The sequence below is a fragment of the Cotesia typhae genome, unplaced genomic scaffold, assembly GCF_013202065.1.
Source record: "Cotesia typhae breed Kobodo isofemale line unplaced genomic scaffold, CoteBio_Ctyphae contig_5, whole genome shotgun sequence".
NCBI lineage: Eukaryota > Metazoa > Arthropoda > Insecta > Hymenoptera > Braconidae > Cotesia > Cotesia typhae.
The window spans coordinates 5268843-5283108 of record NW_027423757.1 but is presented as its reverse complement, the minus strand read 5'-3'; the positions used below and the strand labels follow the sequence as shown (position 1 = coordinate 5283108).

Genomic DNA, 14266 nt, shown 5'->3' with positions numbered 1-14266 from the left:
TTCTCTCTCTCTCTCTCTTTGATTAACATTGATGCACAATCAGTTGCAGATTGGGCAAGGAAGCATGGCTTGGAGATAAACTTGTCCAAGACCAAAGCAATGATCTTGGGTTCAAATAGCAAGTTGAAACAACTGAGTAATTTTGATCTGCCACCTATTATTATAGATGGTGTCATAATTCCATATGTTGATACTACCAAGTGCTTGGGATTACACATCAGTAGGAACCTAAGTTGGAATGATCATGTCAAGCTAGTCGTTAGCAAAATTAATTCAGCCTTGCATTCTCTCAAGGTTCGGAAGAACATTTTCTCAACTGACATCAGGAAATTGTTAGTATCATCAACCATCTTACCACTTGTTGATTATTGTTCCATCGTATTAGTAGACTCAACATCTGAAAATGACTTGAAACTTCAACGTGCAATAAATTGCTCAATTAGATTCATTTTTAATCTTAGAAAAGATGAGCATATAACACCTTATCAACGAGAATTGGGATGGCTCACTGTGAAATATCGTAGAATGTACTTCATGAGTTGTTACTTCTTTAAGCTACTTCAAGTTGGTAAACCAAAGTACCTGCGAGATTCTTTTGTTGAGGAGACCGAAGTCAGACGTTCAGATAGGTTAGCAGCCAAAGAACACTCTCTTTACACGTTTCCGCATTTTGCTACGACTTTCATGGAGCGGTCATTCCAAGTGAGTGTAATACGATTGTGGGAAGAACTACCTGAAGAGATTGTCAACTCATCTAGTCTTGAAGTGTTCAAAAATAAAATTTTTAACCATTTGTTGAATTTGGATTATTAATTATGTTATTGTAAAGTGATAAGTTCTCTGCAAATTACTGTTAGATTCGAAGTGTTAAATTCTCCAACTTTGTTCTTTTATCAGCTGTTATTAATTGAATAATTTATTGAGTTTGTTAGTTGAATCAGATAAAATTAATATAAATTTTTATACTAGATTTTTATTCTAGTTTATGTACTTATATAATTTTGCTATTATTATTGTATTTGTAAATCATATTGTATTTAAAATTGCCATTTGGCTTGTGCCTTGGCATTAATAAACTATCAATCTCTCTCTCTCTCTCTCTCTCTCTCTCTCTCTCTCTCTCTTCTTCTACAAGTAGCAACTTCTACAAGTTGCTGGAAATCGGTAAACCGGGCTATTTACGAGATGCATTCTTGGAAGAAACTGATGTGCGACGCTCTAGTAGATTGGCAGCTAAAAAACACACTGTATTTAAACTACCTCACTTTACTACTACCTATTTAGAGCGTTCATTTATAGTTACTGTGATAAGAGTGTGGGAGGAGCTACCTGACGACATTGTTAACTCAAGCAGTTTGGAGGTGTTTAAAAATAAAATTTTTGATCATTTATTAAATTTGGATAATTGAAGAATCGCTTGATGACCCTTAATATTCTCAATTATTGTGAAATTTACCTTAATATGTCTTTATATTTCAAATGTTATTTAGAATTTAGAGTTATTTGTTGAATCAGATAAGATTTAACATTTGCTTAATATCGTTAAAATATTTAGTAAAATGCTTAGAATTAATTTTAATTTATGTACTTGCAATATTAATATTAAATATGTAAAAAATTTTGTATCTATTATAACTGAATATTGCTATTAGGCTTGTGCCTTGGCATGAATAAACTCTCTCTCTCTCTCATTGTTTATGCTATCAACCCTCTCATTCACAGTCCTTCATCTAGGCCCCTTTATACAGCTTCGTAATTCGTCTCGCAATTGTGAACGCGAAAGCGTCTACATACACTCAAAACTGGTAATCGCACGCAAACTACTCCCACACTATACATTATAGTCTGGATCAAGTCTGTGCACATATATCATTCTCACATGATAATGTTCGCCAAGACAAATGCTTCGAGACCCTTATTCTCAAAGATAAACCCAACAAGCGTCTTTGTTTCAATTTAAGAGATTTATTTTTTTTTAATTGACTTTAATAATTTAATTCATCGCCCAGTGCTTACTGCTTTCATTTCAGTAATTTGCAGAGGGATCCCGGCTTCCACGGTCACAGATCTCAATAAAAAATTTTAGTTTTTAATTCTGCCATTAACTTCTGTAATTAAGATTTAATTAATAACTAGACGTACAAAACTGTGACTGGAGTGCTGCAATAATTTATTCATTTTCATTTCTTTATTTATATTTTTATTATTAACCAAGATAATAGTGTGAATCTATAAAAAAGAGTAACACTCGTACCTAGGCCTGACTAAAGATGCAGAAAAATAATTTACTTGAACAAAGAAAATTTTCCGAAAAACCAGAGTTGGTTAGTAGCAAGAAGAAATTTTCTTGAAAACAAAAAAATTTTTTTGACTCAAGAAAACTTTACTTTAAAATATTTTCTTTAGTCAAAAAGATTAGTTGTACACTCAAGAATTTTTTTCTTTCTGTATAGTGCTTTCAAAACATATAAAATATTGTAATCCTGTCATAAAATAATTAAAAAAATCTATGTTATGAATATTTAACTTAAAAAAAAAAAAAAAAAAAAAATTATTTAAAACTTTTGACTATATTTTTGGTTTTTCGATATCAAATAATCCCCGGATTAATAAAACAAAAATGTAATCCATTTATCAATGAGTATTTCGAGTATCAGCTTGTCTATTTATGTCTTCTGAGGCTTTATTCTATCTATTAACAAACGAATGAAATATCCATGTACGCACTGTGAAATGAAATAACGCGGCGCCAAGAAAAAGCATACCATAATTGTGCTAGACATGTGTAAATTTATATACATAGTATAAATGCAGAAGACGATCGTTCTCTATCTTCTTTTCGTTCACTTATCAAGTGCTGTCGTTGCTCGTATATCTACCGACCAGCTATGCTAGTGCTAGTATAAAGTAGTACAGAATAGAATAAAATAGAGAAGAGGATGTTCTACTGTAAAGTAGGCGCCGATCAACTTATTCCAGACGGTCTCTACATCTACGTCACGATTGATTACTCTTCTGCTCCCACACTTTACCTATCCCCTTTACTATACTACTTATTCATATAGTATGGACCTTTATGCGGATGCATACGCGTTCATAAAAGATCCCAGTGCAAGCTCAAAAAAAATTTATATTATTCCATTTAATGGATTAATAATTCATTATTTTTTAGTAATGACTTTAGAATTAGCTTTGGAGAGGTAAATAAATTTCTAGAGTGTTCAAGTGAAAAATGAAAAAAATAGGGGAGTAATGGTTAATGGTAATTACAAGCTTTTAAAGAGAAAAACTACGGTGCTTGTTTAAACTAGAATATTAACTTTAAGTCGTTTATTAAACAAAGCTCTGTATGTACAATTAAAATTTCTTCATATTATTCTGATGATAAAAAAAAACTCGCCAGTAGCTAAGCGAGATCAATATTGAAAAATATGCATTTATTGTTGAAGCATTGATATTGTATTCCTTCTCTAGGAGATAATTAAAATCAAAAATAAATAAAAAATGATAAATTATACGAACAAGCTTTTAAGAGAAAAATATACGATCATTGATAGTCAAATAACGGGAATGTTGACTTTTGATACTCAATGGAAGAAGCTTTCTCACGTAGAATAGTTTAATTTGTGTCAAAAATAGACATTGTTTGCTAAAAAACTTAAATGTTATTAAAACTTTTCTTGCGTGGTAGTTCTTTTTTTGTATTGAAAATTGAAAAAGTTACGTGTGATTTCATTTTATTTAAAAAAAATAGAAAGAAAGTTTCCACTAATAATATTGATCAACTGAGTATTAATTGAATCAAAACATTTATTGAATTCTATAATGTTTTAAAAATGTTATGTGAAATATTGAAAACTTTTAGGAATTAAAATTTTAGAAAAGTAAGTTTTTTTTTATCAAATCTCGACGTTTTGACGTTTTAGCAATCTGCCAATTTATATACTAATTTAATTACTTTTTTAAGCAAACATATAACGAGATAACCTTTGATTTAATTTTTAATAACTCGACAGAAACTTCTGACGTTTCTGCAGCCGAGCATCGAAGTAACTTTGAATTTAGTGAAGTTTAAGTAACCACTGCAACGTTTTAGAAACGACCAACGACGTCAAAGTCAATATCATTAATATCATGAATTTTTCCAGTTGCCCGACCAGAAATTTAAGTTCGGCGGTGGTTCGTTCCGAATTAGGCATGCCGAGTTCCAAGCTCGCGCTGAATCAGGAAGCCAAAGTTGGCCCACGTCCCGTGCACGGATTCTGGTGCAGCACCCGACTGAGTCTGTTGCAGAACACAACTGAGTCGTGTGCGCACAGGACTCAGTCTGGTGCGCACACGACTCAGTCTGGTATAAACTAATTTTTCTTCCATTTTTTCTTGCACTCGAGTCTGGTGCAGAAACGAACCAGTCGGGTTCTAATCTTTTCGTGTGGATTCTCAGTAACAATATTCAGTAAAAGTTGAATAAAATAAAAAATAAAAAATAAACTCTGTTCGTTCTACTGTAACAAAACAGCTGTATTTTCATATCGCGTACGAAGAAAACAGGGTATGGATAATTTTTATTCCGCGTAGCACATACGCCCTTGGGGATAGATAAAAAAATGTGAACCGTACTGTAGACTACTATACTGAGAATTTTTATATTCAAAACTGGATATGTTGAAAAACGAGCCAGCGCAACGCAGGGTCACAGATGAGAACGTTTGGAAAGTAACAACATCCATATAAAGTGATCAGTCAACTATGGTGTTTCAAAAATGTGTATCTACAATTCTCAAAGGTACGGTGTAACGAACAATTTAAAAGTGCTTCAACGTAGCGTATTGTTACTGACGTAACATGATAGGAAAATGGATTTTGTATCTGAATAAATAGATCTTTGTTTTTATATTTTTATACCTGACCTTAAAAACCCTTCATTTCAAATGATAACCTTTTCGATTGTTCATATGGGATAAAAATTTTTATTCTTTTTTTGACCTTTTTCAGTAGATCTACGAAAATTCGGATGAACGGACAATGAAAGTAATTGGAATAAAAAAGGAAAAAAAAATATCAATGAGATACTGGAAGTCGAGTGCGCAATTGTAAATTTTAAGTGAACCGTAAATCGATATTAAATATAATTAGTTTCGAAATACCAATTAGTGAAATTATTACATTGGAATGAGAGCTTATGTCGATTAAAGTAATTCTAATGTTTGCAAAATAAATTTTAGTATTAATATTTTTTAACTTCTCGTAAAGAAAATTGGAAATTTTCAAAAATTGAGAATTTATTGGTTTTGCCCCATTTGATTGTAGTTGGCACCATTCGAAAGGCGTTGACCAAACTTAGATTTTTAATAGAATTTGAACCGATTCGGTCTGGTAAATTTTGAGAAATCTTAAAAAAATTACGAAAACAAATTTTTTCAAATGTGGTTTTTTGGAATAAATTGTAAACGGCTTTATCGATCGATTTCAAAAACTAATCGGCTCTCAACATCGAGTAACCATGTTGATCGGCGCCAGGTTGATCAAAATCGGTTGATTCATTTGTGAGGTATCATTGACCTCACAATAGAAAAAAAAAAAAAAAATCGGTTTATTCATTCAAAAGCAATTGCAGTTTGAAAATATAAAGACTGGTGTTTTATTAAACTTCTATTAGACTTTTGACCTCTAAGAACTCAAAAGCATAGAACAGCTAACTCTCCGAGCTTGAAATAACATATAAATTATATTTTCAAGCTCGAAGAACTCAAAAACGGCATAAGTGCAATTTTAAGCGCTTATATATGGAATTAGCGGGAAATTTCAGTGATGGCCTTTAGGGTTAACTGTTTTCCTAATTTTTCTTTATTACAACTATGATTATTATTACTTTTATTGTGATTATTTTGTAAATTCACGTACTGAAAATATTTTAATTAAATTTTCAGAACTATTTTAAAAAACAAAAAATTGTTCCTTATGCATAAACGCAACAGGTTTTGAACTTATCAATTGTTTTGAAATGATTGATATATTAATCACGTTTATACAAAAAATATAACCAAATCCGATTGATATCGAATAAATAGTTGCAATGAGGAAATAATGTTATAAAAATGAGTGGCCATGAATAAAAATAATTGGAAAGACGTTCGATGATTAAAAAAATCCCGTACCACAATTAAATAATGATAAATAATTGGAAAGATGTAAATAACAGGTACAAACAAATCAAATCATTTTATACTTAGAATAAGCTAGGTATTTATTATGCAATTACGAATGACGTATTGCGCATAATATTTATCCTGAATACAAAGTAAATGTTAAAGTATTACAAATCAATATGAAAATGTTTAAGCTATTTTTAATACCATCAATTCTAAACGGTTGCTCTTTTTTTTCCTCATCAACAGCCTCAATGTGCTGAAATGCGAACAAGTTTCCATCTGATTTGATAGCAACAAGTGGTGTACAAGTTATTAAATTTTGTTTTTCTAGCAGATCGATTAAATGTGCACTGATGCGCTGCACCGATTTAATATAATTAAAAAATTAATACTTTGACAACATTCTTTTACATGTAAAATGCTCTCAACATGCATCATTGAATTTTCAGTTGATATTAAATATTCTGGATGTACAGTCAGTCACCCGTTATATTAAAGGAACGAGAATAAATCTCATTTACAGGCGTGGGCTTACAGCGACGATGAACCAAACTTTATAATGTTATTTTGCAAATGCTTTTATTATCACCCATCAAAAATAGTTCCTAAATGACGTTTAATTAATTTAATATCTCTTATCTTTATGAATATATCAACCCAAGCCTCATTTTTATCTCTAGTTTCTATTTAAAATTCTTTCAATCTAAATATATATACAGAAGCAGAAGCAGAAGCTCTAAAAGGATAAACAGCAGCAACTGGTTTATCTCAAATAGTTTTTCATGATAATGGCTAATCTGGATAACTAAATTACATGCATATAAAAAAACCCAAAAAACTATTATCTAAAAGTACGTAAGTGGTTTAGTTATTTTGTGAACTTACGGTAACGTTCAAGGTAAAGCACTGTTGGTAGATAACAGCATGTGCCATTTTCTCCATGAACGTGTGCGTACATTTCGAGTGAATTTCCTGCTTATATTTACGCTACCGTAGCTTCACTTTTTCTCCATTTTTTTTCGCTATATTCTATCTGTCAACTATTCGTGACGGGTGACAGAATTCTCTCAATGTCATATCACTTATCCATTAATCTTCAGCATTCACTCATGTCACTATCACATCATCAGCTCATCACAAATGAGTACTAGCTCGCACAACTATTAGGGCTGTTTGTCAGATAATTGTACAATCCCATGTTGCCGTTTCACTTGTCATGATCATCTTCATCATGATCATTATTATCATAATCATTATCATAATTGTAACTATAATTTTAATCTTGATTAGAATTATTATAAGATAATATTGAAACGGTTAACCGGTGATCAAGTATTGGCTACTCATGTCATTAGTATTAATCCCGGGAGAAATTCAAAACCATTTTACTGTTAATATTGTTATACGATTGTACTTGAATTTCCACAAGCATGATACCTTCCATGATGTTGAATAATATTTGTCTGTGCTTCATGTTTATCATTAATTTTCCTCGTATTTGTACACAATCAAACAAAACTCTCGTACAGCAGCACGCACTGCCGGTTGGCAAAACAAAACAAGCTAAAATTCAAACTAGACATAAACTATTTTATATTTTCTGTTAACTGCTTAATAATCAAAGCTTTTTAAGAAAAAATTTTTATTCAATTTAATTTAACATAAATATTATCCACGAATTCACTAAATATACGATAATTATTGTTGTGCTGTATTATTAATTATTAACTGAGCACAGTAATTATAATGAACAGTAACATCAAAACAACGAAAATAACAAGAACCATTTGTGGCAGTAAATAAAATCAACAATGTGTAACTGAATCAAGGATCCAACGGCATCTGCATAAACCTTGAATCGAGGTCACTAATTAATTGGGTAAACATAAACAGCCAAAATTTATAAGCACTCAGTACTCTGGTAGAGAGGAATTGTAAACAATAGAAAGTTGGCGACGAAAAATGAAAAAATGTTGAAAGAAATTTCTATAAAAACAGAAGGTGTACAAAATTTATGTTTCACAATAAAATAAATTCAAGCGATAGAATAAAAAAGGAAAAAAAAATGGTAGAAGAACACCTAACGGTAATCCACAAGTAACGAGTAGGGGTCTTCTGAAAATAGACAGATTGTCACGGGAATTTAGTATTTTAGTCAGCAGCAGTGCAGCTTGAGTCACGTACAATGCGACTGTTGAGCACAGCCGAAGCAAGATAAAACTACCACCACAGAGAACACTGGGACGACCGAACAGAACGACCAGAATCCAGTGACTGCCGACGTCGCCTCTTTTCATCCCCAACGACCTAGTGTGCAGCATCCCTGACCCCGCAGCATCCGCCAGCCCCAGTAGCACCAACTCAAACCGAAAACTCTCCTTCCCAGCTACACTACTACCCCATCTCATCCGCATTCCCACCAAACCATATCCCTGATGATTCTGGCCTCTTCCGAATCATCCACCCCTCACTTTCTGCTGTATTACTATACTGTTACATATCCACCCCCGCAACTTACTTTCCTAGTTAAGTGTTGTGTCGGACTATGTTTACCTCGGTTAGGAAGTGCAACCACCTCTTATTCTTACTTTGGATCAACCTTTTTCGAGATAAAAGACCTGAGAGTAGAAGTAGACGACTAAGACCTAAGAAGGGGTGAATTGACAAAAAAAAAAAAAAAAAAAATAAATCCGGCCTCTACATCTCCAAACTAGCAGCACTCTCTCGCTCATTCATGTGTCTTTTCTATTTTTCTCAATGTATCAAAAAAAAAAAAAAAAAAATGATAACGCCTCTGCCACGTAAAGATTAAAGTTTTCGAGAACTTGGAAAGATGGACGCTATAAAAGAGACACGGAAAATATTTTTACAAAGTTGACATTGTAGAATTTGTTAAAGATTCCAAAGAGACAATTCTTGCGGTGGTTCCGATTCAAAATCGAAATTTGGAAAAATTCGTGAAGAGAAAAACTCAGAGATAAAGTGTTTGTAGTATGTGTACGCTGCAGAAGATGAGGAGGAATGGAACGGAATAAGGTCTGAGACACATAACAGGAGAGGAAGGAAATGATGTAGGGGCTTTGTGAGATAGAAGATAGAAGAGGAGACGAATTTCCCGAGAGCAGACTGGGGAAACCGATTGAACCCTCAGGAACTACTCGACCCTCGTTGTACTTTCGTTGTAAGAAAGTAAAAAATCCTCTTTCATCGTATTCTCGTGAGCGTTCTCCGAGCTGGTGCCTCGAGGAGAAATGGGAGGGCGTATTAGATCTTAGCGACCTAATGGCTTTTACGCCTTATTACTCGTCGTTACGTTAGATGAACGACTTACCGGGACAAATAGCTTACCCGACAGCTATTATAAAATTTTCCAACCTCCAATATTTTTCACCTGTTAAAAACTACCGACCCCTTTTGCTCTTATTTGAGTAAAATTTTTCGTGACATACGACAGTAATGTCGTATTTATTTATCGGCTAGACAGTCGAATTAAAAAATATTCCCACATGCTGATTTGAATGATCATTAATTCTTGGTTGAGAAGTTGGAAGAAAAAATCTTATGAAAGAACACTACAGTAGGTTTTGATTGAAATTCCAATTTAAAAATAATTGAGTAATTGATACGCGCCAGTGAACATTGTATGGCTTGGTAAGTTCAACTACTGGAAGCTCTGGATTTAAGACGGCCCTTTAGGTATGAGTTTTACTAATAACTTTGCTCTGAAATTGGCATCTAACAACTACTGAGTAACCTACAGTCAATAGAAAGTTACTGAAATTTAATATTGGTCAATATTATTATTATTATTATTATTATTATTATTACACTGAAAAAATAATTAACTTGATTTGAGAAAAAAATTTTTGAATTAAAAAATTTATTTTGATCAGTTTAATTGTCTTAAATCAAGACCGAAAATTCTTTAATCAAGTAGAATTTCCTTGAATTCAGAAAAAATTTTCAGTTCAAGAATTTGTTTATTAATTAATTTTTTTGCAGCGTATTATTATTATTTCACTTCCGTAACACATATTATCTACTCTGTGAGTCAGTGGAACGTTCAATTTAGACATACTTCATTTTTTATCTTTTGATGACACGTAACCGTTCTCAGTATCCACCATCTATATACTTTCAAGCATGAAACTACTAAATTTATCAATGTGCTTTTGGTTGTCGTCAAAAATAATTAATTCAATAAATTATGCATTACAAAAAATCGACCATTTAATGATTGAGATATTAACACCAAAAATACACATATCTAAAAAAAACTTTTAGTTGATATCCACCGGTAACGTGACAAACATATAATTATTTTAATTGTAATTAGAGAATATTATTTGTAGATTTATCTAGTTTCATAATTGCGGTGTCAAATAATGAACGAACTGATGACAAATTAATTTAATTAGAGAATTAACAAGACTAGTGATAAGTGATTATCTGATAATATAAACTTGTACTGTAACGTGCATACAATTAAAAAGACAGTTCAGATTATGATTATTGAATGTGAGAGAACCTGTACATTGAAAATTAATAGCCAGCCGGCTGAAGACGATTAAGTAATAATAAACTGATATGTATTTTTAATGTCAATGATAGCTGACCTTCGTTACGATGTATTATGTTCAATAAGATATAATCAAGACTCTCAGTTCCGTAAACGAAGTGAATAATATATGTTTTTCGATAAAAATCATTGATGGATTATCAGCGGTTCATTGGGTTAAAGACCAATAGAAAAATAGAGAACATTAAAATTAATAAAAATCAATTGTAAATAATAAAATTTTTTCAACGATATTTTTTTTTTTTTTTTTTCATCGAACGAACCAATTAACTTACGGCACTTAAAAACTACTGATATAAATTAATTGCCCCGATTTTTCAACATAAAAATAAAAAAGAAATCAAAAAAATTCAAGGTAATAAATATCTAAAAAAAAATATTTTTTAAAACAAAAGATTTTATGATGACAAATTATTATCATAAAATAATATTTGTTGAATTTTGTAATAAAATTAAGATAAACTACCAAAAATAAATGATTTAAAATGAATTATCATTGCTTGTCCTATAAAATAATAATATTTTTATATCACCGTCAAAATAAAATCCAAATCAAACACTTACATCATTTGATAATTAATTTTGGTATTTGCTTAAACTAATTGTACATGGCTTTGATAAACTAAACAGTAAAAGTATAAAATGAAAAATATTGACAAACTAACCTCTGTTATCTATTAAAACGTGTCGTAAGCGCGTATATCAAAAATAATTTTCTCCCATTAAGTGGTTCTCCTAATGTTAGTTTCAGTAAATAAAATATGATTGAGTCAGTTAATCGTGCGCCAACGATGCGACGCGAGGCAATTTAATATATAAAATAGTATGGTACATCAATTAAATCCTCAGTTAACGCTGCTGTTGCTGAGAACAAACAATAGAGAAATAATATTCGACCCAAGATTTATCATATTCGAAGAAGATGACATTTACCGTGAGACAATATTTTCGAAATAATCGGCAAAAAAATAATTAACTTCCTTTCTAATTAATCATTTTTTAGTGTTGTGTTTTTTTATTGACAAATTTGTGATAATTTAGTGAATTAATTCGAATGATAATGACCAATCAATCTCCACACCTGCCAAATAATCGTTTTGGTTTATGGCCGCAATGGCTAGCAGCTTTAGAACGTAAGTTAAAGAATTCAATCATATATTCGTTCCGTTAAAAATATATTTTAGTAATTACATATTTAATAATAAAAACAAAAAAAATATTTCTAGTGCTTCTTATGTCAATGATGGTGGGCTTGATATCCGGCTGGACTTCGCCGTATTTAGCAAAGCTGGATTCAATAGAGAATCCGGACTCAGAGCTTCCAATAAATAAAGTTGAAGCGTCCTGGATAGCATCACTGATCAATCTCTCTCGACCAGGTGGTGCAATTTTAGGAGCAATATTTGTTTATGTTATTGGTAGTAAAGTGACGACGCTACTTGCCGGAATTCCCTTTGCGCTGGGCTGGGCATCCTTTATAATTATGAATTCAGTGACATTAGTGTATGTATCACGAACCCTCTGCGGTATCGGTCTGGGAATGTACTATAGCTCATTCCCACTATACGTCGGAGAAATCTCACATCCTAGAATTCGAGGCGCCCTGGTGGCTTTGATCATGCAGGGTCTTATGCTCGGAAATTTGTGTGGAACAATAATGGGAAAATATCTAGACATGTGGTTTTTCGCTTCTATCAGTCTCATACCGAATTTGATATTTTTGGGTTCATTTAGTCTGATGCCGCAGACGCCACACTATTTGGTGCACTCAAACAAGATGGAAGAGGCTGCTAAATCAATTAGGTTCTACAATCGAAATGCTGACGTCACCAATGAACTTGATGCTCTTAAGCAATTTATGGAGACAAATAAGGCGTTGACGTTAAGGGACACATGGCAAGCACTCAATACTCCGTTAAATCGCAAGACCTTATTAATGGTTAATATAATATTTGCGTTTGTACAATTAAGCGGCCTCTACACCATTTCTGCGTACATGGAAATAATGTTGACAAAAGCTAATGTAGATATAATAAAACCCTCGACCTTAGTAATAAGCGTAAGTATCATAAGTATCGCTTCTAGTTGGATAGCGACCTATACTAATGACAAATGCGGAAGAAAAATAATGCTCCTGCTGTCAAGTATCGGTGTCGCCTCGGGTATGTTTTTATGGGGTTTGAATTACCAATTACTAGATTTGGGTTATAAAAATCCGAATCTTCAGTGGATGTCAATAATTGCAGCTATTGTTTATCAATTTAGCCTTGCAATTGGTTTGATGCCGGTACCTACTACGTTTATAAGTGAAATGTTTGCACCCAGTGTTAAAGGTATAGGTGCTTGTATAAGCAGCGGAATATCAGGTGTATTTGCATTCACCGCGAGTAGAAGTTATCAACCTATGGTAGATGTTCTCTCGGAGAAATACGTATTTTGGATTTATGGTTTACTTATGATTACTACCGGAATTTATACGATGATATTTATTCCGGAGACAAAAGGTAAATCGCTCGCGGAGATACAGGAAATTCTATCTCGTGGTATTAAATTTAAATTTAATAATCATAATAACAAGAGTCAAGTGTATAATGAAAATTTTAGAATTACTGAAAAAGTATGATAACTGTGTGATATAGATGAAATTATTTTTATTCATACAAATTATTTTTGTTCATATTTTGTATTTTATATTAGCTTATATTTTTGACATATGTAATTGAAAATGAGTGTGTTGAAATTTAAATGATTCAATATACTGTCGAGATTAAAAATATTTTATATACTGAATGATACTCTGTAATGAATTTTAATTTTAAATCCATAACTACTACAAGTTAAAATTATTATATTCTATACTATTTAATTCTTTATAAAATAATTTGTATTCTATAAATTAAAAGAAAACATTTTTGTAATTATGTTTATTGTTAATATATATATTTTAAAATATTTTCACCTTATTCCACTACATTAGCTGAGATAAGGAACAACATTTCCTCTATTTCTTGGAAACCATCACTGAACTGAAATATTAATGTGATTAAATACTTTCATCATTATCATTAATCTCACAAACGGCATGTGGACATGATGTTTATATAATTACGGTAAATTATTTTTAATTAAAACAACTATGTATAGACAATCAAAACAATTATGCAATCATTGATTTCTTTAGTTTGAATTCAATTTATACGATTAAAAAAAAAAAAAAAAAAAAAAAAACCACGAATGCATATAGATTTTCATTCATAGATTCTAAACGTCAACAATAAAAACAAAGTAATTATAACGAGAAAAAACAATGTCTAAAGGAAACTTTCATTTTGAGATTACCTTTTATCAAGTTAATAAATTGTTTCTTTCGTAATATAATCGGCAAATAAATACTGACGTCATTTAATGATTAATCATAAATAACAAACCAAAATGATCTTGAATACAATTATCAATTTTATGACTAGTTGCAATAAAAATTATAATTAATAACAAATTTATAATTAATAACAAATAAATAATGGCAAAAAAAATT

At 31.4% G+C, this 14266-nt stretch overlaps 2 protein-coding genes across 14 annotated transcripts in view; one reads left to right on the top strand and one right to left on the bottom strand.

Moving 5' to 3' along the window:
* LOC141531521 (disks large 1 tumor suppressor protein-like) overlaps positions 1–14266 on the bottom strand; it is a 309925-nt gene that overhangs the window by 255825 nt on the left and 39834 nt on the right. The window contains exon 1 of one of the 13 annotated variants that reach the window (XM_074249403.1): positions 7038–7125. The exons of the other annotated variants lie outside the window; for them this stretch is intronic. Within the exon in view, the coding sequence (XP_074105504.1) occupies positions 7038–7110 (73 nt within the window). The 5' untranslated portion in view covers positions 7111–7125. Of the gene's footprint in view, positions 1–7037; positions 7126–14266 lie in introns of those variants that run through there. 13 annotated transcript variants of the gene reach the window in all.
* Positions 11582–13649, top strand: LOC141530474 (facilitated trehalose transporter Tret1-like). The gene is made up of 2 exons (XM_074247592.1): positions 11582–11864; positions 11958–13649. Exons 1-2 carry the CDS (start codon positions 11786–11788, stop codon positions 13352–13354), a joined length of 1476 nt encoding a protein of 491 aa, XP_074103693.1. The 5' UTR covers positions 11582–11785; the 3' UTR covers positions 13355–13649.